This window comes from Vulpes vulpes, chromosome 13 (assembly GCF_048418805.1).
Source record: "Vulpes vulpes isolate BD-2025 chromosome 13, VulVul3, whole genome shotgun sequence".
Lineage (NCBI taxonomy): Eukaryota > Metazoa > Chordata > Mammalia > Carnivora > Canidae > Vulpes > Vulpes vulpes.
The window spans coordinates 59,695,223-59,722,413 of record NC_132792.1 but is presented as its reverse complement, the minus strand read 5'-3'; the positions used below and the strand labels follow the sequence as shown (position 1 = coordinate 59,722,413).

The 27,191-nt window shown below is 37.5% G+C and overlaps 1 protein-coding gene and 1 long non-coding RNA gene across 3 annotated transcripts in view; one reads left to right on the top strand and one right to left on the bottom strand.

Moving 5' to 3' along the window:
- LOC112930143 (uncharacterized) overlaps positions 1-23,006 on the top strand; it is a 40,373-nt gene extending 17,367 nt beyond the window's left edge. The window contains exons 4-6 of the long non-coding RNA XR_003237060.2: positions 11,713-11,862; positions 19,760-19,860; positions 22,090-23,006. This is a non-coding gene — a long non-coding RNA (uncharacterized lncRNA). The remainder of the gene's footprint in view (positions 1-11,712; positions 11,863-19,759; positions 19,861-22,089) is intronic.
- On the bottom strand, positions 469-27,191 carry LACTB2 (lactamase beta 2). Of its 2 annotated transcripts, none has more exons than XM_026012417.2 (7): positions 26,983-27,191; positions 19,526-19,689; positions 14,138-14,264; positions 6,823-7,001; positions 4,516-4,664; positions 1,727-1,808; positions 469-1,065 (listed from the first exon to the last, which is right to left on the bottom strand). In XM_026012417.2, the coding sequence occupies exons 1-7, from the start codon at positions 27,102-27,104 to the stop codon at positions 1,022-1,024; spliced, it is 867 nt and encodes a 288-aa protein (XP_025868202.1). In that variant the 5' UTR covers positions 27,105-27,191; the 3' UTR covers positions 469-1,021. The 2 variants fall into 2 exon arrangements, with proteins under 2 accessions (XP_025868202.1, XP_025868211.1); XM_026012426.2 differs by having other exon boundaries at positions 26,674-27,153.

Below are 27,191 nucleotides of genomic sequence, written 5' to 3'. Positions count from 1 at the left end.
TTTTGTTGTTGTTGAGTTCAATTTATTTTGTAATATGAAGTGGTTTCAGGAACATAACAAGTCTTTGAGGCATGAAAACAAGTGTTAATGATGGTATGAAAATGTTAGGGACCTTGGGAAAAGGGATAGGAAGAGGTGAGGATGTGAAAGAAAGTTTAAAAAAATTTTTAAAGTTTTACCTTTAGTAGAGATTAAAAAAAGGACATTCTCTGGATTCTGAGCTCATTTTAATATTGTACTTTAGCAATCTTTCAAGTTAAATAAGCATTGCTGGGCTACCCTGAGAACCTAATCACTACTTAAGAATACTGCTTGTATTAAAAATGCCCTGTCTTATAAATTCTCTAATTAAAAAAAAATTTTGGTATATAATTCATATATATACTAATGATTGTTTTATACACTAAAATCTAAACTTGAAAAGTAAGTTAGTTGTACTAATGGATTACAGAAATAATTATTACATAATGCTTTTAACTAGAAATTTAATATTTTTCATTTACCATAAGTTGATGCGCACAAATCACTTGTGAGATACCATTATAAGAAAATATTCCGGATAAGAGCTATGGAACTAAAACAGAATCATAATCGGTAGAAACATGAGAACAAAGCTGTTATCTACAGATATAAAGAAGGATTACATAGAAATCTGTGCTGTTAACTGAAGCAGCTGGAGAAAATACAAATGGCCATTGTAATAGATAAGTAGTCTCCAAGAATAATATCCAGTTTAACTTACATACATTTTATTATTTTTAAAGTAGCCATAAGTCTGTTGAACGTGCATAAACTGTTGGATTCTGAATTTTTGGTAAAATGTTGTAAGACTTAGATAAGTAACCTATATTATACATGTAAAGTATAATATATATTTGACAAGAAACATGACATTATTTTAAAGTATATCTAGGGTATTTTCAATGGTCTATGCTCTATATTCCCTGTAAATAACTAATAGTTAAAACATATCATTCACTAAAAACAAAACAAACCAACAAAAGCATTCATTAATCTGAAACTAAAGATTAGCTTTCCATTTCTTGTCGGGATCCATGTTGCTAACTGTGGAAAGAAAATTAGAGAGTAAAAATTTAACATCAGGTAAGAAAATTTAATGGATTTTAAGTTATTTTGTGGTTAGAAAAAGCACTCATTTCTAAAATAATTTTGTTGCTTAATATAAAACTGGTAGTTTTTTGTACATATAAAAGCAATGCTGAAACTTCACAAAATTCAAGTTTTGAGCTTCTTGATTTTAAGGATTAAACTTCTATAAAGATTGTTAATTTGATGAATTAATCTAACACTATTAAATGCTTAAAGAATTACTGCTTTAATATTTTTGAGTTTAACTACCTTTACTATTGCTAAAACGTTTGCCTGTTCCCAATCCTTCCGCATGTGAAATTCTTTGTGGTCTTGTGGTCAGGAGAAGAGGAGCTATCTTCCCGTTACATGCCTTTGATTGTAGTTCTGGTGGGTAAGAACTGCAACCCCTAAGCAAAATTCTAATTCCTGTGGGAGCTTTAGCTTCCAATTTGTGGTCCACTGGCCTTTTACTACTAACCCTTTCTAATGCTTGTTTCTCCATCTTACAGTGAAGTTCAAGGAAGGACTCTGGTGGGTGTTATTTTTCCTAAAAGCAAACTAGTTTGTTTGTTAAAAAAAAAAAAGTATTTTAAATGCTGGTAATAAAATAATTGAAATTTGGAAGTATACTTACATATTTTTCCTTCTTTTTCTAATTTTTTCAAATGAAGCAAGACATTATGTTCAGCCATTTTATGTAAATTGTCAGGAACATTCTAAAAGAAAAATGAGAGTGAAACATTTCTTTTTAAAAAAAGAATGAGTTACTCTGGTTGAAACAATTAAAAAATGCAACAAAAGGAAAACTTTAATTTTTTATGTAGGGATAATCAAAATTATTTCACCTTGTATGTGTCTTGCTTTAGGCCACTATATTTTTATCTACATACTTACACATACAATAGACTGTAAGGTCTATAAAGACAGTAACAGTGTTGGTTTTGTTTAGTTTTGTGTACTCAGTGCTTATTAGCACAATGGCATATAGTAGGAACTACATATTTTATGAATCAACGAATAAATAACTGTAAAAATTTTTCTAGATAGTTTTGATGATGCTATGGACTGTTGGTCCTATGGTTTATTACATAATAATATCTTTGTACATTTCTTTTGGTTATCCTACCTCTCTCATCATTTAGCTTTCATATGGAAATTCCTTAAACTTCTCTTAAACATTCATGTTTACTTACATTGAGGTATATTGTTGACTCACTTCCTACTCAACCAACTTGGCACAGCAACATCACACATTAATATTTCCCAAATATAAACTTCCAACCCCAAATTCTCCCTTAACCTCCAGTACCATATACTATATCCACCATTGTGATCTTCTAGATCTAATTATGTGACTACTCTGTCTAAGATCCTTGAGTGGTCATGCCCAGGTTATTGGCTAAAGTCCATGTTCTTTAGCATGGAAGTCAAAGCTTCCATGATCTTATCTGATCATGCCTGTCTTTCCTGCCTATCTGCACATGCATTCTGTGCTCCAGTCATATGCAGTTTTTTGTGGGCTTTCAAACAAATACAATACTTTTTTTTTTATTACTCGAAGAGAATGTCTTTCCTTCTAGAATCACTTATCTTGTACTCTGGCTTGGAAAATGCTTACTACTTCTTCAAAACTCAACTAAATGATTAAGTTTTTAAAGCTTTTCCAGACAAGCCTTGATACCCTGCATCTTCGATCAGGTGAAATTTATTTCTCTTTCTCTTATGCTCTGATAATACTGTGTAGAGATCTTAGAGGAAGCCTGCTATGATAGAGAAAACAAGATTTGAGTATCTGACATCTCACTTTTGAGTATGTAATATCTGCTAGTTGTGTGCTTTTGGAAGTTACTTAGCTCATCACACTCTCTGAGTCAGTTTTTTTTTTTTTTAAGTCTATTAAATTGGAATAATAGTATCTTTATGTATTGAAAATTTGAGGCCTAAGAATTAAGGACTTTTACATTTATAAGTGTAAACTAATGAGTAGAACATCTAGCACACAATAAGGTGCTCAAAAAATGAGCAGTATTATAAGCATATGTTGAACATGTCTGTCTTCACTAAACAATGAGTCTTTTGAGGGCAGGGATCTGTAGTCATCTTTGAATCTCAGTACCTAGTCTACTGTGTTGCACAGGAAAGGCATCCAGTAAATGCCGAAATAATAAATCTCTCTGTAATACCTATGCTATTCTTATATGTGAGAGCTACTTGACACATGTATACAGTGAATACAGTGAATATACCTCTGAATGCAGAACCAGCATTTTTTTAGGTATGGGCAATTGCTTGATGACTCATCTGGGAGATTTGAGAGTTCTGCTGTCTGTACTTAAATTAGGGGAAAAAAACCAACGTATAGTCCAGTGTGGCTATACTACTCTAGTGTTATGAGGAAATGAACTCTTTCACAGAATTTAAATATTTATATTATCCCTTTGGCACTTTTTTTATCTTCAGCTATTTTAATCATTCATCCTTTCCTTTTAAAACAAAGCACACTGAGTATATGATCATTTTTTGATAAACTTTAGTTCTTTACTAAATATAATTGGCCCAGGTACTTTTCAAGCTCATCTTTACACTCTCACGTACCTTATGGCTACATACTTATGGGTTGTAGTAATGGGAAGGTTTTTTTTTTTCTTTTTAACGTTTATTTATTTACTTTTCAGTAATCTCTATACACAACATGGGGCTTGAACTCACAACCCTGAGATCAAGAGTCACACACGCTTATGCCTGAGCCAGCTGGGTGCCCCGGTAGAGAATTTTTAAACCCAGGTGATCTTATTCCAGAGTCTGCATTCTTAACCTCTATACTATCCATACAGCAGATATCTAATAAACAGTTACTGAAAAACTAAATTATACTAATTGATTGCCATTTGTATTGTTATATATGCTGGGCCCAGGGGCCACTGAACTGAGAGCATTTTTTCTTTGTATACTTAGTTATTCTACTCATGTTCTTTTACATGTACTTTCTCCTCCTTCTCTCTTGTAGGCACTGCTACTACTTCTCACTGGTGTTATCCCAGTATGTCTCTAGCAGATCACCCTCCTCACTGGCTATGGGCTAGATACCGATAATAATAATAATAGTCAAATGGCTACATAATACATAAATCATTACAAAAATCAATCATCAGGACATTGGTAACATTCTCTTCTACATGATGAAGTATATAAAGCTTAATGATAGTTTGGAATGTTTCTTTTTGATTCTCCAGGTCTGTTTTTATTTAACTTCTGTGTTCTAGAAAGTTGAGATTGCTGATCTCGATTTTATACAAGCAGCACTAAATAAAATTAACAGATTTATTCTGTTCTGGGATGTGCTAAATTTACCATATCTATAGTCTATTATAAATATTATTCTAATAAGTGTTGTTATGTACAAATAAGATAAATGAAAATTACCTTGTAAATGCTTTTTACAAGCTCCATTGCTGTAAATGATTTTTCAAAATTATCACGAAATAACGTAAGAATTTGCTGTTCTCGGGTATTTCTGTGAGAAATGTATTCTAGAATTTTAGCTTCAGCATTATGGATTACTGGGCCATGTCCTGAATTAGAATTATAAAAATTATTTCAACCATATAAAAAATAACAAATACAACTGAAGTTAATTTTCTCTATTAAAAAAATTCATATGATATATTGAAGAAGCATACTAAGTACATAATAAATGTGATTTGGAAAACCATATAGGTATATAAGGGATTTAAAAATTACATACAATGCCAGAACACAGAGAATCATATCAAATAGAATCAGTATGAAATGTTAAATACATTAAACATAAAAAATAAAAATTGAACAATAAAAATAGTAACTGTAAAAGTAATGACAGGTAATACTTATAGAGTGTTCATTATTTGCCAGGCATTGCTCTAAATGCTTAATATGTATTATTCTAAGAATCTAATGAGGTAGGCATTATTATTTTCCCTTCTTTATAGCAGAAGCTGAGGTATTGGCAGGGGGGTTGGCAAATAACTTGCCCACAGTTACATGGAGAAGAAGGGATGGAACTGGAGTTCTGACTTGAGGGCTTTTAATCACTCTATGCTCTTAGCCACTATGCCACATTTACTTATAAAAGATTGAAAAGGGGAATGTAAAAAGTAGCTTCATGTAAGTGACCAAGATCTCTTAAAAATTCACAAGAATCACAGCAGAACTTCAAGAATCTTATGTATAGGCTAGTGATTCAGAACTGCTGACAACCTAGATTAAGCTATATTAAAGTTTAGTTGCTTTTTAAGACAGTGCAAATTAATATATGACGCAAGTCTGCAAGAGGGAGGTTTTAAATATTTGAGCACAAAATATTTAGAAGCAGACTAACCTGTAGACTATCCCTATCCTGTAAAGAGCATTAGGCTTTGGTTAGAATATTGACTATCATTTACTAGTATGAGGTCGTGAAAGTCCAAATTCCTGAGCTAGTTTCTTCAGCTGTGCAGTGAAGATACCACTACCTGCTTTACTGTTTTTTTGTGAGGACAACACTGTAAAGGTCCTGGCACAGTACCAGACAGGGAGCAGGCTTTAATATATGGTAACTGTGGCTACAGAACATGATTTACATATAAGCTCCTGCTGTGCTAATAAGCCAGTTCACTGGATTCATTAAAGGAAACACTCTGAGAACCTTTACTAGGCAGCCTCTCATTAGCTTTGCTTCATTCAATGTGAGTGCGTCAAACATGTACTCTCTTCTATTTAAAAACAGCTGTCAGCTTCCATTCCTCTTGTGTCATAGTATTAATCCAAATGCCCAGCTCCACTATGTTTCCTATCCCCTCAGCAGTGGAAGCTCATGAGGGAATATAAGGGTACTGAAGACACTGTATTTACAGATCTTTCCATGGCTCTGGTTAGGAACAAGTTAGAAGGACTTAAAAAATTAGGTAACCTAGTTTCTTTTTCCTTCTGGGCCCTCTTGTTGAGTCTTATTATCTTTTTCCACTTTTAGGCTGCAAAGGAGATTCATATTGCAGAGCAGTACGTGACAGCTGAGATACTAAAACAGGTTTCCTTTTCTGGAGAAGTGAAATTAATATACAGTTTTAGAGCTGACATGGAAGCTACTGATATTTCAGTAATATGAATTAAAGAAACTAACGCTTGGAGTTCATGGCTAAAATGTGGTCCATTACAGAAATCAAATTAACAAAAGTGAAGATAATTTGTGGAATGAAAACATTCTCTGATTCCCATGTAAATTTATTTCCTCTGTTTAAAGTTTTATTGATAGCTGTATAAATGTTAGACAATAACCCTTTATCTTCATGAAGTATTACTATACTCTCAGCCTTTTAAAAATATTTGCTTATTTGAGAGAGAGAGAGAGAGAGAGAGAGAGAGAGAAAGAGAAATCATGAGTGGGGGGAGGGGCAGAGGAAGAGGGAGGGAAACTTGAGCAGATTCCCTGCTGAGTGCAGAGCCCAATGCGGGGCTTGAGCACATGACCCTGAGATCATGACCTGACCTGAAGTCAAGAGTCAGTCACCCAACTGACTGAGCCACCCAGGCACCCCTAACTCTCAGCCTTTTTAATTGCATGGCTAGATAAGTCTTAGGGGTCTAATTTAAAGAAGCACTTTATGGGTTATCTTTTCAAGCCTCGAAAACATAAAGAATACACCCACAGAAACCAAAATGAACATTCTTCATCATTTCACACAAATGTTTTGCTAGATTTAAGTAACTACCCACCTGGATATATAATATCAGCTTTGACTTTCAACAGCACTTTCAGGGAGTTCATATAATCATAGAGGTCTTCAAATATAGTTGTTCCTTCCCCTAGGATGCAATCTCCAGAAAAGATAGCATTCTCCTCTTCTAAATGTAGAGCCATATGATCATCAGTGTGGCCAGGTGTGTGTATAACTCTAGTTAAAAGAAAACGAAGAAACAGTAACAATTTTAACTCTTAGGCTTAGAATAAATTACTTTCCAGCCTTATCTCTGGATAACACAAATAAATGTCAAGCCAGTTAAAAGCTCCTTTTTCTCTTGTGGCCCACTGAAAATTATCGCCAGAAAATTCTCTTCTTTAAGTCAGATTTCCCACTCTGAAGTGTAAATTCAATACTTTCTCACCTTCTTCTTATTTTTTCTTTAGATTTTATTTTTTTATTCAAGAGAGGCACAGAGAGAGAAGCAGAGACATAGGCAGAGGGAGAAGCTGGCTCCCCATTGGGGAGTGATGTGGGACTCGGTCCCAGGACCCTGATTTCACGACCTGAGCCAAAGGCAGATGCTTAGCCACTGAGCCACCCAGGGGTCCTTTTTTTTCCTTATTTTATAAATAATAAACATGCACAGATTACAATATTTTTTAAGAACAGAAAGGAAGATACTTGAAGGAGTTATGAATCCACAATCATCCCACTACTCAGAGACAGTGCTTTTATTATTTAAAAACATTTTTCAATATTCTTTGCATATATGTTTATTTTATAATATACTTTGTGGCAAGATTGAGGAAAAAAGTAATTTCATAAGTTGCTGTTGGGAGAGCAAAATGGTATAGCACATATGGAAGGGAATTTGGCATTTTCTAGCAAAATTATATAACCCTTTAACGCACTGATCCCACTGCTAGAAATTTACCCTGAAAATACACCTTCACAAATACAAAAAATATATACAAGCTATTCATTACATTATTTAGAAGAACAACATATTAGGAATGACCCAGAAGCCCATCCATTGGACACTATGGACATATTGTGGTACATCCATACCATGGAATATGATGCAGCAGCCATCAAAAAAAAAAAAATGATGACTATCTCTAAGAACGGATATAGAGTAATTTGCAGGATATACTGTCAAGTGATAAAAAAAACAAAGCACGATTCTTTTCATGCCTCTGCTTTGTTGCTGGAGCAGGCCACAAGATGTACTTTTTTTGTACCCAAACTACTGCCCCCTGTCCTTTGTCCAGTCTTTCAGGCCACATAAGGTGGGCTTCAGGGCAGGGTATCGGTATGGGCCCTAGAACCTCAGGTCCTGTGTTTGGCCTGGGGTTTGGACCTCCTGAGACATGCCACCAAATGCTACCCTGATGAGGCCTCATGACATTAGGACCAGTCCCCAAAGTCAAATTTGCTGAATGTGCTACAAAGCAGATCCTTGATGACCCTAGACTTATAGACCCTTTGCAGTCAGGCAAGTATTCCCCCTGCCCCCACTTTCCTTTGGCCTTATCACCACCACCTTTTCCATACAGCCATCTAATCTGAGGGAGACCTGGAAACTTTGGGGTCACATGAGCCATGGCCACAGCACTGGAAGCATGCAGGCTGCTGGGGTAATGCTGGTGGCATGCAACACCACAGGATCAACTTCAACAAGGACCATCCAGGTTTCTTTGGAAAAGTTGGTATGAGGCATTACCACTTAAAAGAGGAACCAGAGCTTCTACCCAAATGTCAACCTTGATAAATGGTGAGCCCTGGCCAGTGAGCAGACATGGGTAAATACTGTCAAAAACAAGACTGGAGCTGCTCTTATCATTGATGTGGTGTGATCGGGCTCCCCAAACAGCCTGTCATCGTGAAGACAGGACAGTAGAATAGCTGAGCAGAAAATCTATGGGTATGTGTGGGGGTTGTCCTGAAGCCATATGGAGGGAGGTTCATTAAACGCTAACAAGTGCTTTTCTTTTAAAAACAAAGTGTGAAGGAATGTTTATAGTTGCTCTTTTGTATAAGAAAATTGGGGAAATAAAAATGTATATGTATATATTTCCTTATTTTTGCAAAAAGGAAGGATAAATAAAAACTAATGAATAAAGCTGTCTAGAGGGGTAGGCAGGTGGAATATAGGAAAGAGATGCAAGCAAAACTTCTCTGATAGTAACTTTTTTATTAGTTTTAATTTTTAAGCTAGGCAAATATATATCGTAAACATGAAACTAAATAAAAAGATGAAAGAAAATGTTATCATTGAATACCAAGAAATGAACCTTATAAGCTATACACCAGATAGATAACATAGCCATGCTAATATTCATTCAAATAATTTTTAAATACTAAGATTACATGTCCCTTAATAGAATGTCTCTTAAGATTATAGTAAGTGTTAAGATATTCTGAACTTTACTTAATAGGTTTATTGTTGGCAGCATTATTGGTTACTGTATTTCTGAAACTATTTTGTGTTTACTGTATGATAGTATAAACAATAAATTGATTTTGAGAACCAAGGTTTTTATAGTGGGATAAGGAAAAAATATATATGAATGAGGGAATTAAGGTTTTGGGTTTTTTTCTCATCTGAATTGAGGAATCATTATGAATTCATCGTTTCATTTTTTTTTCCTGGTTCTATAAAAGGCCCAGAAGTAATGATACTTTCCTAGCTTTGTAAAAGGCCCAATAGTAATGTGCACACCTGATAGTTCTGGATGGAACTGAAACACCATTTCCCCCTCAAAGAAACCAGGGTTTCTTGCAGACATGGCTGGCTCCAGGTCTGGGACAGGGAAAGTAAAATGTGATATGGAAACACCTCTTTTGTCTGATTAAACCTGTTGCAACCTATTAATGAAAGTACTCAATGTTACATGAAAATAATTCCAGGAGGCATATTTCTACAACTACAAAAATATGTGGGTGTAGGGTATGTCTTACATGTTATGGACAGTCTTATGAACAATCACACATACGACGCCTTTACAAACAGAACCCCAATCTTTTTTAATCTACAAAAACTCATTTGGAGAACCATTCTTTTTCAGAGTCTGCAGACTATCTCATCCATTGATGTGCTTGCAGCGTATCCTTTATTTGTGCTTCCCCCCCCACCCCCCAACTCCCTACTCCAGAACTCAGTAATGGTTTTCTTTGATAACCAAGGCAATAGATTTCTTAAATTAGGGGATCAGAAATTCTAATTCTCCAGTCACCTGGGTAGCTAATGCTTTAATCTGCATAAAAACTGTGTTAAAATTCACTTCACATAGGCGGGAGGAAAAAAGGAGATGACATCAGAGGTGCTTTGCTAAAGATCAGAGGAACTGCAGCTGTGGCCTTCCCATTCATCAGGTGGCACATTTATCTAGGTCTGCCACTTCTGTAATAGAGTAGACTTTATAAAGATGGCCCTCTTAGAAGATTTAGAACAGTCAACAAAAGCTGTCAGACTGACTTTTTCTTTGAGAAATTGAACTTAAGTCACCAGAAAATTCTTGGTTATATTCAGAAGCAAATCCTACTGAAAAACCTGCTAACTTTCATTTTTACTACAGGGTTCTTGGTGGGTATTGTCCCTGTATCTACTATATTCCCCCCACCCCCCACCCAAACTGGCAGATATACCAGATCAACTGGACATCAAATACTTGAGGACTTAAGTAGATTTTAACCTTCTGTTTATCAAACTTTTGCTTAATGATGGATCTTCTTGTTGATATTTAAAACAACTGGGTTTTACTGACTTTATAAACATGGAAATTGGAAAGCATGGTGATCAGTAAACTAAATGTTTTATTCAGATTTCTAGTATAATTAGAATTTGTTATTGTGAAAAGGTTATTTACTAAGTCATTTTTAAAAAGACATTTATTTATTTTAGAGAAAGAGAGAAACAAAGGGGGGGGGGGTTGGAGTAGAGGGAGAGAGCCTTAAGTAGACTCCACTCTCAGCATGGACCTTGCTTGACATGGAGCTTGAGCTTACAGCCCTGAGATCATGACCTGAGCTGAAACCAAAAGTCAGATACTTAACTGACTGAGCCCCCCAGGCACCCCGATGTTGTTTCTTGATCTGAATGCTGCTTGTATGGTTTGTTCAGTTTGTAATAATTCACATTGAATATGGATGAAATGCACACTTTTTTGTGTATTTTAATAAAAAGCTTAAAATAGAGGTGCCTGGTAGCTTAGTCAGTTAAGTATCTGCCTTTGGCTCAGGTCACTGAGCCCCATGTCAGGCTCCCTGATGAGTGCTTCTCTCTTTCCCTCTGCCCCCCCCCCCTTCTGTGCTTTGTCTCTCAAATAAATAAATAAAATACAATTTTAAAAAGCTTAAAATATATGGTCTGTTTATGGCAGATGGGTAGTAATTAACTACCAGGGCCCAAATGTTATTAATCTACAAAATGGGTATGGATCTAATATCCATATACTGTGATAACTAATAAACGAGCACTGTGATTCCCAAGCCTTTGAAATAGACCTTTAATGTGTGATGGGGGAAATTCAGTACTGTCAAGAGTATTCTCTGAAGAATTAGTAATGTAGTATTTATTATCTTTTGGTATCATGAACAAGTTATAGGAGATGCTATCAAATTTCTAACAAGAGCATTTTAAGAAAGTTGCCTAGAAATTAGGTGGTTTGTAAATTAAATTTGTAAATCAATGGCATATTAGGAAAAAGGGGACACTGGCTTGAAAGGGGCATGGATACCCAGTTCTTCTTCTTTTTCTCAGTCATCTGCTAATCTACTCCCCTCTTTGTAGATATTTACATGTTGGATAAATATTCGGTGTCTTCTATGTGCAAGGGACTAAGGATCTGAAAATCAATCTGGCACCTGCCTTGTATCAGAGAATAGCTAGCTTATCAAATCTTCTTCCTCTTTTTCCTAGGCATGAAGTTAGACTTTATTTCCCAGGCTCCCTGAGGGCAGGGGTGGCCCATGACTGAATTTACGGCCAATGCAACAGAAGGTCTGATCTGTGACAGCCTCCCATGAAAGATCTCTTCCATGCTTCTTCTCTACCACCTACTGGACTGAGGTGAGCAAGGCGAACTTGAAACCAACTATTGAGGATGGTGGAATCACAAGATAAAAGGTGTCTGAAACATTATTTGCAGGGGGGCCACTTGATAATCAGGAACCTTTTCTGGATGTTATGTGACTGGGAAGAAAACTTATTTCATGTATGAACCATTATACATTTTGAGGTTGGTTTGCCACAGCAACTGGCATTAACTAATACTGTGAACAAGGGGTTGATTACCTTTTATGGAGACACCTACTTACACACAGAAGAATTATAATGCAACTTAGTAAGTGCTATAATAAAATAATAATAGTTATAAGAAAATTAGAGGAGAGAGCAGTTATTTCTGTCTGGAAAGGGTTCTTGAGCTAAGTAACATGGGAGCTGAAGTCTGAAGAATGAATAGGTAAGAATTTATCAGGGAAACATGGAGGGGGACAGCTGTGATGCCTACCTGGTCAAGGGGAAGGCATGAACATACATAATGAATCCAGGTATTTAGATATGGCTAGTTGTGTTTGCATGGGGATTCATGGGATCTTAGATCAGAAAAGTGGTTTGGGGCCAGTGACATGGTAAGGAGAAAAAACATGCTCTTGTATGCAACGAGAGTTATTTAAGGTTTCAAGTGACATGGGGTATGAAGGGTAGATTGGAAAGGGGAGCCTGGAGACAGGAGTATTAAGTAGTGGTAGCAAACATGAAGAAAAAGGGACAGCATGGACCAATATTTTTAAGGTAAAATCTAACACAATTAGATGTGGTGGGTGGGGAAAGGGTAGTGATAAAGGTGAAGTGGAAGCAGCTTCTGTTGTAGGAGAAAAAATAAAATCTTAAATGCTAAGAGCAGTAGGTGTTCTGAAGTCAGAAAGCAAATAGATTGTGGGGGATAATGGGCCCCTGGGTGGCTCAGTTGGTTAAGCATCTGCCTTCAGCTCAGGTCATGATCCTAGGGCCCTGGAATTTTTTTTTTTTTTTTTTTTGGACAAACAGGTGTATGCATTTATCCTTTTTAGGAACAATATCTAAAAAAAGAACCGCCCTCCGCCCTCCCCCCAAAAAGACAAAGATTCACACAGACACATTGGAATATATATACAACATAATAAACCCTTCCTAAAGAATCAACTGGAACACCCCCCCCCCCCCCAGGGATACAGAATCAGAATTGTAAAAATCATAGTGAAGTTTGCTTGCTGTAAAGCCTGAGAATTTTTTTTTTTTCAGTTGGTTCTTCCGCAGGGCTGATACCTGCAAAGATATGTAAAATCTAATTTTTCTTTTTCTTTTTGCTACAGTCTTTAGACTAAGCATGCAAGACATACGACTAAGTGCAACTGAGTGAAACGTATTTTTCTAAAATTTTCATCATTCCCTAAAGGTTTGAACTGAGGTATGCGTACTAACAGTTTCTCATGCTGTTATCTTTACTCATGTCTAGCTACACATGCTGAGAATGAACTATTCTCTATTCCAATAGAGTCCTGCATCGGGCTCCCTGCTCAGTGAGGAGTCTGCTTCTCTCTCTCCTCCCCACTTGTGCTATCTCAGTCGCTCTCTCTCTCTCAAATAAATAAATAAAATCTTAAAAAAACATTGTGGGGGACAGAGGAGAACCATAAGTAGTTCAGTTTAAAATTACTGAGTTTGGGGATCCCTGGGTGGTGCAGCGGTTTGGCGCCTGCCTTTGGCCCAGGGCTCGATCCTGGAGACCCGGGATCGAATCCCACGTCGGGCTCCCGGTGCATGGAGCCTGCTTCTCCCTCTGCCTGTGTCTCTGCCTCTCTCTCTCTCTCTCTGTGACTATCATAAATAAAAATTAAAAAAAAAAATTACTGAGTTTGAAACAACCTTTCTTCCTCACTTAGGTCATGGGAAATTATGGGTCTGGCCTAAAATCTATTTACTTTAGGTATGGGTCATCTTTTGGAATTGAGAACATGAGAAAGTCCTGAATTTAATTGATGAGTAGAGCCCTAAACCATCCTAACAGAAAATGCTAATCTATTTTTTAATTTAAATTTTATTAAAAAATGGTAATCATATAATGCAAACAAGTACTGTAAAAAGAGTAGACAGAGTGAAAAGTCTTTCTTTAATCCTATTTCTCAGGCAACCTGGTTCTTCTTCCCAGAGTAACCATGTTATCAAATCTTTTTATATACCTCTTGAGATATTCCTCACTCATATAACCAAATATGCAGAAATCTTCCTTTATTCCCTTTTGACTTATACAAACATATACATAACCTCCCTCTTCCTCCTTGGCTAAGGGACATTTACTGACCTGAGAGTGGCACCCTCAGTTTTAATCACATCTCCATCTTGCAGATAAACATATTGTTGCGTTCCATCTCCTATAATTTCTTCTTTCCAAGGATTCCGTGGGAGTTTTTTAATGCAATATGCAGTATCTAGTAACAAAACATGTAAAATATATTGTCATACTTTAAATAATTCAGCCTCTTAAGAGATCAACTTTCTCTCCTAATCTTTTTCCTGTATTTGGTTTTTGCAGTAATGTCCTAAACTCCTTCTCTACCCCATTAATTTATTTCAGCCATTTTTATTTTCCTTCTTCTTTAAGAATCATTGCTTTGTAACATTGTTACTCGATTCATGATTTTGTTCCTCTAAGTCTGCAGTTTTCCTCTTTGTTCAATTTTGCACTTCTGTCATTTCATATTTAATATCTGATTTCATTAAGATATGCTCTCTTTAAATTCTTCCATGGAAACAACAACAAAAAGAGATTAACTTTCATAGAGCTAACACTATGAATCACTGCAAAAAGATGTTAACATTAAGAGACGGGAGAAAATGGGATGGGTTATAGCAGTCTATCTCTGGAATTTGAATTATTTTTTCTACCTCAATAAAAGAGCTTTTTATTCTCTCATACACTTCTATGTCTACATAAAAGCTTTCATGGTTTTCTAGTCACTCTAATTTTATACAAAAGTTTGAAAGTAGTTCTTCATAATCTCAGCTAGCTTTGATATCAAGATGGATGTTGAAGAGGCAATAATACAGAACTGGGGAACGTTTTTCTGTCTAGATCTTAGTGTATAGTAAAAGAAGTCATGGCATCATGGCAGTACTTAGTAATACAAGGATGAGAGCATAATGTTCTTTCTGTGAATGCTGAAAGGAGCCCCAAACCCAGGGCTAAGATATTAAACCATTAAAATAAATTTAGCCCATCCTACCTCTCACTGACACAAAGAAAATCAATTAACCAATCAATAGCTGGGTGCCACTTATCTAACCAGCATACTACATATAGTTAATACAAGCACTGTGATATTAAAGTGCTTAAAAACTATCACAGTTGGGGAAATAAAACTTACAAACAAGAATTAAAGAACTATACTCAGTACCACTTAATAGATACTAAATAAGCAATTCAGTCAATAAAAGCAATAGTAGTTTAGGGAAAGGAAAACAATTAGGAAAAATTCACAAATATGAAAAAACTTGAGTGTGGCTTACAGGATGAGTAGTTTGGGAAAAGGTACAGAGAATGATTTGTAAGTAAGGGAAACTGCATTAGGAAAAGCATAGAAATGACAATGAGCTTGGCATATGTGCAACAATATATGCTACCAACTTGTCTAATGCAAATACTGGCTGAGAACTGGAGATAAAGTGGGATCAGATGAGCTCATATCATGGAGGGCCTTAATTTTTTCACAAAATAGAGGAATTTAAACTCTACCATATGTGCACCACTGTACACTCTTTAGAAAAAAGATGAAATAGTGTTAATTGGTTGATCTATATGGCAGCGCTAGGTGGGACACTGGAGGAAAAAAGATGAAATAGTGTTAATTGGTTGATCTATATGGCAGCGCTAGGTGGGACACTGGAGGGCGAGAGATCAGAAAGACCAGGAGGGGATGACTATAACTACCCAGTTGGAGGATGTGAATATTAGAACTAATGTGACAGCAACATGGGAAAAAAGACATTCAGAGAAAAATTGACAAGGCACAGAAATCAGGGTAGTATGGAAGATAAAGGAGATAGAAATATTGCAAATACAATAAAAATAAAACAACTGAGACTAGACCTTCTCTCTCCAGCCCCAAACTCCATTATTTTGTATCTTGGAGGCTGAAGCAAAAAATAATATGCTATTCTGGGAACTGGCATTATATAATAAGGCTGTCTTCATTCTGGAGTGAGATGGGGAGGTTTTTTGGTATGTATTTATTTTTAATCTGAATAATTTTATCTTTCAGTAAAGAAGTAGCAGTATTATATTTCTAAGTTATGAGACCTTTGGCACATAATCTTCCAAAAAACTCACCATTATCTCAAAATAACAAATGTCATACTATAACTGTGCCAGTTTTTAAAGTTAGGTGCAAATATGAAAACACATATCCTACTCACAATAACAATGTGTATAGGTAGGATGGAGATGGGTATGCTGAAAGCAATCATATAATCATTATATTTAATAGAAGCTTATGGAGATATAACTTAATAGTATAAAATTCACCTTTTCAAAGTGTACAATTCAGTGTTTTTAAAGTATGTTCAAGGAGCTGTGTAACTATCATCACTATCTAATTTTATAATGCTTTCAAAACCCCTCAAAGAAACCCTTTACCCAACTGTAGTCACTCCCTATTCTCTCCTCCTACCAGCCCTTGGCAACCTTTATCTACTTTGTTTCTATCATATGATTATTTTAACAGGAGGAAACCCTTGGTCTTTTGTTAAAGGTCTGGATAATGAGTTAAAACATCAGTTAATGCTAATTACTGAAGCTAATACAAACCTGTAATATTTTTATAATACTTTCTAATAAAAATAATCTAATTGAATGGCATTAGAAGCAAACATTTGATTCCTAGTACCAGGAGGAAAAGTACACGGCAAAGACCCAACTTCAGCTGCAAAATAACATCCATCAGGTCACAAAATATATTTTATAAGATTTACTCAAAAACAAACCAAAACATGGGGGCAACCTGGGGCAATACAGTTCTCATGTCTAGTAAAATTCTGGCTTCTGGCCAGCCACTGCGAGTTCCGAAATTGTACTCTGATTACATCTTAAAATTCTGAAAGCAAGTTGCTGTATCTTACAGAAACCTTGTAAATGGCATTCATAATTTTGATGTGGCCTGTAAAATCACAGGTTGTTAGCATCATAAAGCAGGTGAAAAAATTTCTGCCATACTAATAATAACTAAAGTAGTAAAATGATACAGAGTAAAGAAAATAATGAAACAAAATGGAACAAGAATGCTAGTGATAAAGGATTTAGAGTATGAAGAAATACACAGGACTCCTAAGGGGAGATTCTGAAAGATATCTCTGTATAATTTCAGTGCTGAGCAACTCCAGGTCTGTATGTAGCTAGTCTAGCTTCAATAAAGTTCAGAATGAAAGTCAACAAGCTACTTCTCAAAGTATTAAAATCCTAGTGGCTACAGAGCAGGTCAAATTTCTTGATTTTCTTTATATCAACCTAATAAGTAATCTATTATACACATATTAATTATTTTGTATGGAACCTAAAACAATTTAAATTTTTCAAGAAAGATTTTATTGATTTGGCGGGGAGAGGGAAAGAAAGGGAGAGGGAGGGAGAAGGAAGGGGGTGGGGGGAAGGGAGAGAGGGAGAAAGAGGGAAGGAGAGAGGAAGAGAGCACTGAGCAGGGGGAGGGGCAAAGAGGGGAGGACAGAATCTCAAGCAGACTCGTTGAGAGTCTGAAATCAAGAGAATCAATCTCATGACCTGAGCTGAAATCAAGAGCTGGATGCTTAACTAACAGAGCCATCCAGGCACCCCTAAATTTTTAATTTAAAGAAACAGTGAAATGTCCAGTAACAGGTGAACAGATAAACCCTGGTGTAATCCTACCATGGATTACCGTTTGGCAATAAAGGAACTATTGATACTGAAACATAGGTGAATCTCAAAAACTGGATGCTGTGTGAAAGAAGCTAGACAGTGATTCTATATGCTCCCATTATACGGCATTTTAGAACAGGCAAACTTGATCTATAGTGAAATGAAGGCGATCAGTGGTTGCTGGAAGGGGAGTCATTGCAGAGAGGCACCAGGAGACCTCTTTTTGGGTTCATGAGAGTGTTCTTTATATTGACTAGATTGGTCACAAAGTTGTTTATCAAACAGGGTACATTTTATGTATGTAAATTTAGGCTCAGTAAAGTTGATTTATGAGGAAGAAAAAGTAGGCCATAAACATTTCAAATTTTCAAATTGACCCTCATGCTAAAAGAGTTGCCAAAGCTAGTCAAGAACCTTCAGGGCAGTTTTTTAATTCACAAAATTTAATGGGTAGGTAGACAAGAGAAAGGTGTGGAAGGGCAGCCCTGGTGGCGTAGCGGTTTAGCGTCGCCTGCAGCCCAGGGTGTGATTCTGGAGACTGGGGATCAAGTCCCAAGTCAGGCTCCTGCATGGTGCCTGCTTCTCCCTCTGCCTGTGTCTCTGCTTCTCTCTGTCTCTATGAATAAATAAATAAAATCTAAAAAAAAAAAAAAAAAGGTGCAGAAAAGTCAACTGAAAGATGATTTCCTGTGGCATACCATCCTCTAGGATGTAAGAAAGGAGAGAAGAGGGAAACCAAGTGAGGTTAAAGTGTTTTTTATAATGGGCTGCCCAGTGTTCCAAGTGTAGTCTCAAGTCCTTAAAAAAAGGCATTTAAAAATATTTAAAAACACGAATTGAATGTGTATATGTATTCCTTTTGTGAATGAATGTTCCTGACCTGTCCTTCATGTGTCCTGAACTTGTCACCACGCATGCTTTGATTCCAGTATCTCTGCTCCTGCAATGCCTTCTGTCTGGTATAGTCTCTTAGATATCTGTATAGCTTACTCACTCTCTGTAGCCACCCTAGATATAAGGTACTGCCCTTCCACCAATTTCTCTCCCCTTTTTCTTCACAGAACTTTTTTTTCATAGGACCTATCACCATCTGACCTATTATTTATTTACCATTTACCTTCTCTCCTAGAATGCAAGCTTCATGAGAGCAGAGTCTTCATTTTGTGCGCTGCCACAATCCCTTGTGCCAAGAACAGTGCTTGGATATAGTAGTCACTTAATTTATTAAAGGGAGGAAGGAATGAATCAATCTATGTGTGTGACGGTGAGATGGAATAAAGAGAGAGGTGGTGAAGTGTCCGTACTAATTAGGTTTCAAGGACAGAGAATTGTCAATACAATGATATTTTGCCAGCACTTTAGTATATTATAGTAATTGCCTTAAAGTTATGGGAGACCTGAGATCATGTTTAGAGCGTGGACAATAACAGCAGCTGCCTCACAGGACCCATGTAAAGTGTTTAGCACAGTGCCTGGCACATAGTAAATGCTCAACAGTGGTTAGTTATTATTAGATCTGAAGCAGTAATTGTCACTACTACTACAGACAAAATTAAAACTGACTTCCATCACTGGACAAAGGGGAAAAATAAGAGGGATAAGTGATTTGAAATAGAAAATAGGACTTTTCCTTTCCTCTTTTGTTAAAATTGGGGACAGCATCAAAAGTATATTTCTAAAAGTACCACGTTAAAGTATATAAAGTATTCAGTAAACTGCTGACTGGCTTACTTGGTTCTATAACACAAATTATTCTGAAAATATAGTTTTCCTCAAAAAGCTTAATTAATGTTTTCTATTTACCATTATTGATGCTTTTACAAATATCTGCTATGCCCCCAGTATGATCGCGGTGCCAATGAGTCACTATGATTTCCTGGATTGTTGTGTTAAATTCAGTCAGGGCCTGCTTTAAACAGCTGATGTATTCTGCAATTGCTGGTTCTCCAGTGTCAATGAGGATTCTCCTGAAAATTAAATGGACGATAATCACACAATTGGAACACAAAGTTAATATTGGCATTATTTCTCCCACAGATAATTCATATTATATTTACGAAACTGCATATATTGCTTGGCTTTCAACTTGTTTGGAAACGGGCTCTATGATATTTCGCCTTAGCTACAGTAATCTCACGGTAAGAAAAGTTCTTTGAAAAAATCTTATAGCTAAATGTAAATCTGAAATTGGCAAGTTCAAGGCACGATAATATCGAATACTTACATCGCACTTAAATATGGCACCATTCCGGGGATTTTATGTACTTTAACAACTGAATTCCTCATAGCAATTATTTAAAGTAGGTATTTCATTACTATATCCAGAAATTAAGTAACTTGCCCAAGGTTACTCTGCAAATAAATGGTAAGACTAGCATTCAAACCTGGGTATTTGGGCTCCAGAATATGTGCTTTTATCTACTCTGCCTTTGAGATCTTTTACCACATACTCAAATGTCTCATAGATATGAAAGAATTAGATTCAATGATATCCATAAAGAAACCTAGTCTTATGCACTACATACAAAACTTATCACTGAAGTTTTACATAAGCTTCCTTCCACAGGAAAATGAAAGGAGTAGGGAAGCATGGGGAAATGTCTGAGTTGCTTTATTTCTTTACCTAGATAACCCTATTAGTTATATTTTTCTGTTTGTGGTTCTGACCCTTCTTTATACTGTTTGCCCTTCTTCACTATGTTATGGAATGATGGCCTTTCTCTATAAATTTTTCCTGAATTAAAGAAATAAGGGTGACATCTTCCTCCTCAAGAACCAACTCATAAATTTTTCATTTATGAAAATTCATGCTGCTTCACAGTAATACCTCCTTAATTCAGGTTGGGGGAGAGACTGGTCTTATGAAAAGTCTCACTCATTTATTCATTAATACGTTAATAACTGTATGAATTACCTACTATGTGCCATGTCTTTCTTACAAGATAAAAAATCCTTTTTACCTTCTAGTGAAAAGCAGGAAGAGGGAGCTATGAAAACAATCAGTAACAGTGACAGATAACTAGCATTCTGCAGAAATTCAAATGGTATCTGGATGGCTATTTTATATCGGATAGTTTGTTTCCTTCACTCTATTCCCTGAGATGCACAGCCAATAAAAATAAATTGTCCTCTCAGAGAGGGTGGGGGTGAGAACAGTGGCCTTATAGTCCACAGGCTATTATCTACACCTATGTTCCATAGAGCAGTGGCTCTACTTCACAAGTACACAGAGTTATAACTGTCCCTTCTGGAAACAGGGAAACTAGATGGATATACTGGCCCATGAATGCATTAGGAGGTTCTATAGGTAGGAGATGGTTAAAAAACATTTAGGAGGCATGATCAGTAGGATTTTTTTTTTTCCAGGCAACTGGATGTGGAAGGGAAGGGGAAAAACTGGCGATTTTGAGGTTTCTACGTGAGATGACTGATGTGTCATTAACCAAGACTATAAACACTGGAGGGAGAAAATTTGAGACAGACTTGGTTTGGGTCATGGTGAATTTTGATGACATTGCCAGCCATCTTCCCTTGCTTTTTCATAGCACTATTACCATGTGATATATATTTATATGTTTTACTTACTGCCTATCTCCACACCCTCCCACAACCTACAAATTTAAGCTCCACGAGGGCAGGAACCTGGTCTGGTTTTTCCAGAACCTAGACAGTGGCACATACTAGATAATAAATGTTTATTGGATGAATATATAAAGTAGTGGCTTTATTTTTATCTGAATCATTAAAACAATCCTGAGATTTTACTCTCATTGTACAGATGAAGAAACTGAGGTCTTGACAAGTTAGACATAGATAAAATTTAGTAACTTGCCCAGCGTCACGAACTCTAGCACAGGATATATTTAAATTCACATCTTTCTAAGTGCAATGCCCATTTTCTTTAGATATGAACCTACTTCAGTAGGTTTTGATGGACAAATTTAGGTAATGGGTCCTTAACCTTTTTAATGTCTTGGGATCCTTTGGCAGTGTGGTAAAACCCATAGACTAGTCTCAGAATAATGTTTTAGAATGTATAAAATAAAACATGTAAGATTACAAAATAAATCAACTATGCTGAAATACAGTTATTAAAATTAAAAAATTATTCTATAGTATTATATATGCTTCTTTATTACCATATGAAGTAACAAGAGCGGCACCAAAATTTAGAATAATCATTTCTAAATGGTGATGAATATATATACTATTTTGAGATATTTACTATGACTGCAAAATGTGATGAAAACATGAGAAAAAAAATCACAGGTACTGCTATTACTACTGTAGTTTGTTGCCCATATTAATAATTGAACAAAGGATAATTTTCAGTTTGAGGTTAATAAAGGTATAATTTTTTCCCCCAGCTAAGGTCGGACTCCCTGAATTATATCCTTTGGTGGACCCTAGACTTCAGATTAAGAACTCCTGATTTTGGTAGAGGAGGAAGAAAAGAGATGACAAAAACAAGTCTGAGCTACTATGAACTATTAATTGTTTGCTGATGTACCCCTAGTGTCTAGAACAGTGTTGGCACAAAATAAGCACTCAATAAATATATATTGAAAAAGTTCAGTTCAAATTCTAACTAGTGATTACCACGTATAAGATACTGTGTTACACATGAGAAAATGCTCTGCATCACTGGCCATCAGGGAAATACAAATCAAAACCACAATGAGATACCACCTCACACCAGTGAGAATGGGGAAAATTAACAAGGCAGGAAACAACAAATGTTGGAGAGGATGCGGAGAAAGGGGAACCCTCTTACACTGTTGGTGGGAATGTGAACTGGTGCAGCCACTCTGGAAAACTGTGTGGAGGTTCCTCAAAGAGTTAAAAATAGACCTGCCCTACGACCCAGCAATTGCACTGTTGGGGATTTACCCCAAAGATTCAGATGCAATGAAACGTCGGGACACCTGCACCCCGATGTTTCTATCAGCAATGGCCACAATAGCCAAACTGTGGAAGGAGCCTCAGTGTCCATCGAAAGATGAATGGATAAAGAAGATGTGGTTTATGTATACAATGGAATATTACTCAGCAATTAGAAACGACAAATACCCACCATTTGCTTCAACGTGGATGGAACTGGAGGGTATTCTGAGTGAAATAAGTCAATCGGAGAAGGACAAGCAGTGTATGTTCTCATTCATTTGGGGAATATAAATAATAGTGAAAGGGAATATAAAGGAAGGGAGAAGAAATGTGTGGGAAATATCAGGAAGGGAGACAGAACATAAAGACTCCTAACTCTGGGAAATGAACTAGGGGTGGTGGAAAGGGAGGAGGGCGGAGGTGGGGGTGAATGGGTGATAGGCACTGAGGGGGACACTTGACGGGATGAGCACTGGGTGTTATTCTGTATGTTGGTAAATTGAACACCAATAAAAATTAATTTATTAAAAAAAGAGATACTGTGTTACATACGTTGTAAGATGCAAATTATTAGGTATTTTCTGGGCACCTACCACAAACCCAGTGTTGTCTGGATGCTATGAGGGAAGATGTGATAATAGCTAACATTATGGTACACTTTGCATATGTTAGAATTTAAGTGCTTTTGATATGACTTTTCATTTAAATATTACTGAATCCTCATAACATCCTTTGAGGTGGGCGCTATTCAACCTTCATTGCACAGATGAGGAATCTGAAGCCTAGAGAATCAACTGTCTTGTCTAAAGTTATAAGCTAGGATTCGGATTTAGGTAATCAGAGTACAGAGTCTTAACTCTACTGCATTAGACTTTTTCCTATTAAAAGAAGTAAACTATTTGCCCTCAAGTGAGTTACAATTTTGATAGTAAAGGTTAAAATTACAGCCTTTAGAGGTTCTTGAACAGAGGAGGAACATGGAAATACTCTTCAGAAGATCTGGCTATTATTTACCTATTCAACTATTACTGAGTACCTACATACTAGGCATCATACTAGGTTTAGTAATACTTTAGGGAAATTCACTGGCATACACAGGCTGATCAGAATGAAGGAAGACCAGTTGAAACTCTAGTTATCAGAAATCTTAAAATCACAGTACTGGAGATGAAGAGAAAATATAAACATTCATTGGGAAATATTTACTGTACTACTTGTACTGGGTACAAAAATTTGTGCTAGGAACTGAGGATACAGAAATAAGCCTTCATTAAACATATAGTGGAGAGTGAGGAAAGACATGAAGCTTTTTACACAAAAAATCATTTTATTATCACTGAGAAAGGGACCACGAAAAGTATGGAGTACTAACACATGTATTATACTAACCTAATACAGTCTAAGGGGTCGGGACAGCTCCCTTGAGGAAATGATATTCTAACTGAACTCTACAGGATGAGTGAAGTTAGTCGGGTAAAGAAGAGTGGGGTAAGTGGGAGACACAGAGGAAAGCATGCATGAGAGCCATGAGGCTGAATGGATACAACTCATCTGGCTAGGAGGGGAGAGAGGCTGGAGATGAGGTTGAGGAGACAAGTGGAGGCTGGAATATGCAAGGCCTAAGAATTTGCATTTTTAGACTATTATTCCTACTAAATGGGGGAGAATGAATAGAAGAGGGGCAAAAATAGTTCCAGAGAAATCAGGCTTTATAAAAGCCTAAGCAAGAGTTATACTGGTGTGGATGGGGTAAAAGCAGTGGAAATAGGGCAGCCCGGGTGGCTCAGCAGTGTAGCGCCGCCTTCAGCCCAGGGTGTGATCCTGGAGAACCGGGGATCGAGTCCCACGTCAGGCTCCCTGCATGGAGCCTGCTTCTCCTTTTGCCTGTGTCTCTGCCTCTCTCTCTCTCTCTCTCTCTCTCGAATAAGTAAATAAAATCTTAAAAAAAAAAAAAAAGCAGTGGAAATAGATCTTCAAAGTGGCATGGAGGTGTGTGCAGGACACAAAGAAATGGCAAGAAGCATCTGCCTTGATCAAATGTGGGGATTGTTCTGTTTACCAAGATATGGATGACAGGAAGAGGACCAGGTTTAGTGGAGAATCCCGAGTTCAGTTTGTGAAACACGGAGTTTCAAGTGGCTGTGTCATCCAAGTAGAGATTTAAGAAAAGCAGTGGGCTCTCCAAGCCTGAAGATCAAGTTTGAACTTTTTATCTAGACTGGAGCCATAAAGTTGGGAGCTACTAATGGATAGAAAATAGGTGATGGGGATCCCTGGGTGGCGCAGCGGTTTGGCGCCTGCCTTTGGCCCAGGGCGCGATCCTGGAGACCCGGGATCGAATCCCACGTCGGGCTCCCGGTGCATGGAGCCTGCTTCTCCCTCTGCCTGTGTCTCTGCCTCTCTCTCTCTCTCTGTATGACTCTCATAAATAAATAATAAAAAAAAAAAAAAAAAAAAAAAAAAAAAAAAAAAAAAGAAAATAGGTGATGCCAAGGAAGTAGACCAGATCACCTCAATAGGGAATATAGCATGAGAACAGGAGAGACTAATATTACATCTTGAGGAACTCACACACTTAAAGATCTGGTAAAGAGGCTGATTCTATAAAGGAGATTGTGAAAGAACAGCTTAGAGAGGTAAGAGGAAACCAGGAGAACGTGATGTTAGCAAATCAAATGATCTTAGAACTGTTTTGTGCAGAACGGAGGGATACCAACATCTGAACCTCTTACTTGGACCCAATTAATATTCATCTCTTGCCACCTGACTTCTACTTTATACAGTAGAGTTACATCATCTACACACTAACTTATTCTAGCTCAACTATATGGATTCGTCATATCTATGTCATATATGAGTGATTCCACTGGCCATTCTACCCCGTGAGTTTATGTGAGTAGCAGTGTAAGTGGTGTAAAGTGGGAGACCATGAAAGTCTTCCCTCAGTCACTTTCAGGTTCTTTGTCTCTTAGCATAACCACTTTGCTATACTGAATGTGGTTCCAGTGTTTAAAGATACAGTGTGTATTTTTCATACAACATGGCCCCTAAACGCAAGCCAACTTCTTCATCTGGTTTTCAAACAGAACCAGCCATCTGCTTCATTGCTGGAAGAAAAGCAGGCTGCACCTAACTTATTAGGAGATAGTACACAATCTCTAACACAGCACCTCCTAAGAGACTTCTTAGGGTAACTGTGAGTATGTTCAATTTTTAGAATACGTACTGATTAGCACTACCTCAACATGACACACCAAAGAGAAAAGAGAATGCCTGTGGACTTCTTGGGGTGACGGAGTCCCAGCCAAGACAGACTCTTACCCTAGACATAAGGTATTTTTTTCTGAATTCTTAATCCTCCTAGATTCTGGAGGCGGCCTAAAGCTCCTGTACCTACTTGACCCTGCCTTGTTTATTCTGAACCTAACTTTTGCTTGTCTGACTTCAGTACTTGCAGTCCCTTCGTGTTGCTCCACCTAAAAATCTGACTGACTAGTAAAAAGGCAGCAGATATTTCAAATGGAAACTCAAATCATTATTAAACTGTTTTCAGAAATCAGTTATATTAACACATCTTGTAATACACAACTACATTTTATGCTCAAGGGGGAACTGCATCTTACTTTTACCTTGTACTAAGTAGGGTAAAGACCAATGCATGTAAAAACTGATGCACACTCGTGCAGCAGCGCACCACATCTCCCCACTTCTGCATAATTCACTAAAACAATGCGGGTGAACAAGAGAAGAATTCAGAAAGGTTACCCCACCTGCAAGATAAATGGGGCTATACAATAGTCACAAAAACCCAAACCAGCTAGTTTGGCTCCTCTTTCCCAAGTCGCTAAGGGGCTCTTTCACAGACTCGAGCAATCTGCAAACAAGAAAATCCTGCCCTCTGCTGCTGAGTTAAGAAAAAGGCCTCCGCACAATTAACCGCTTTTGGGAAGTGTTAAGCTACATTCTGAGCAAAACCCTAGTGGAAGTCACAAGGTGAGCAAAGTCACATGCCCTCCCGGATTCTTAACTCCGGGCGATCCTAATTTCTCAACAGCTTAGACACTCACCCTGGCATTCCACATTAAGCAAAGTCAACTGGGTTTCAAAAACAGGAAGGGTTTCTTTTTTTTTCTTTTTTCCCTCCTTCTTCGTGATTTCTCCCTCATTAGCCATTTTTTAAGTCAGAGAGGTTACCCTCTGGCATCGCGGCGATTTAGGAGGGGTCCTGGATGGGGCAGCCCGGCCGGGACTGGAGCCCGGGCCGCCGGCTGCAGAGGACGCCCGGCCCCTCCGCCCCCGGCCGGCGGTGGTCCCAGCGCCCGCTCCGCGCGCCGCGCAGGCCGAGGGGTTGGTCGGCCGGGAACAGGGCCGTTTACCTGGTGCCGACCCCTACCAAGTAGGTGTTGGTGCCCTGCAGGGTCATGGGCCCCGGGTTACAGCCCAGGACGCGCACCACCCGGCCGGACAGCCGCTCGATGCGCTGCAGGACCGCGGACATGCCGACTCCCGCCGCAAGCCGAGCGCGGAAGTGGCTACGGGGCCGCGGCGGGCGGCGGCGACGGGGCGGGGCCAGCGGCCGCCCGAC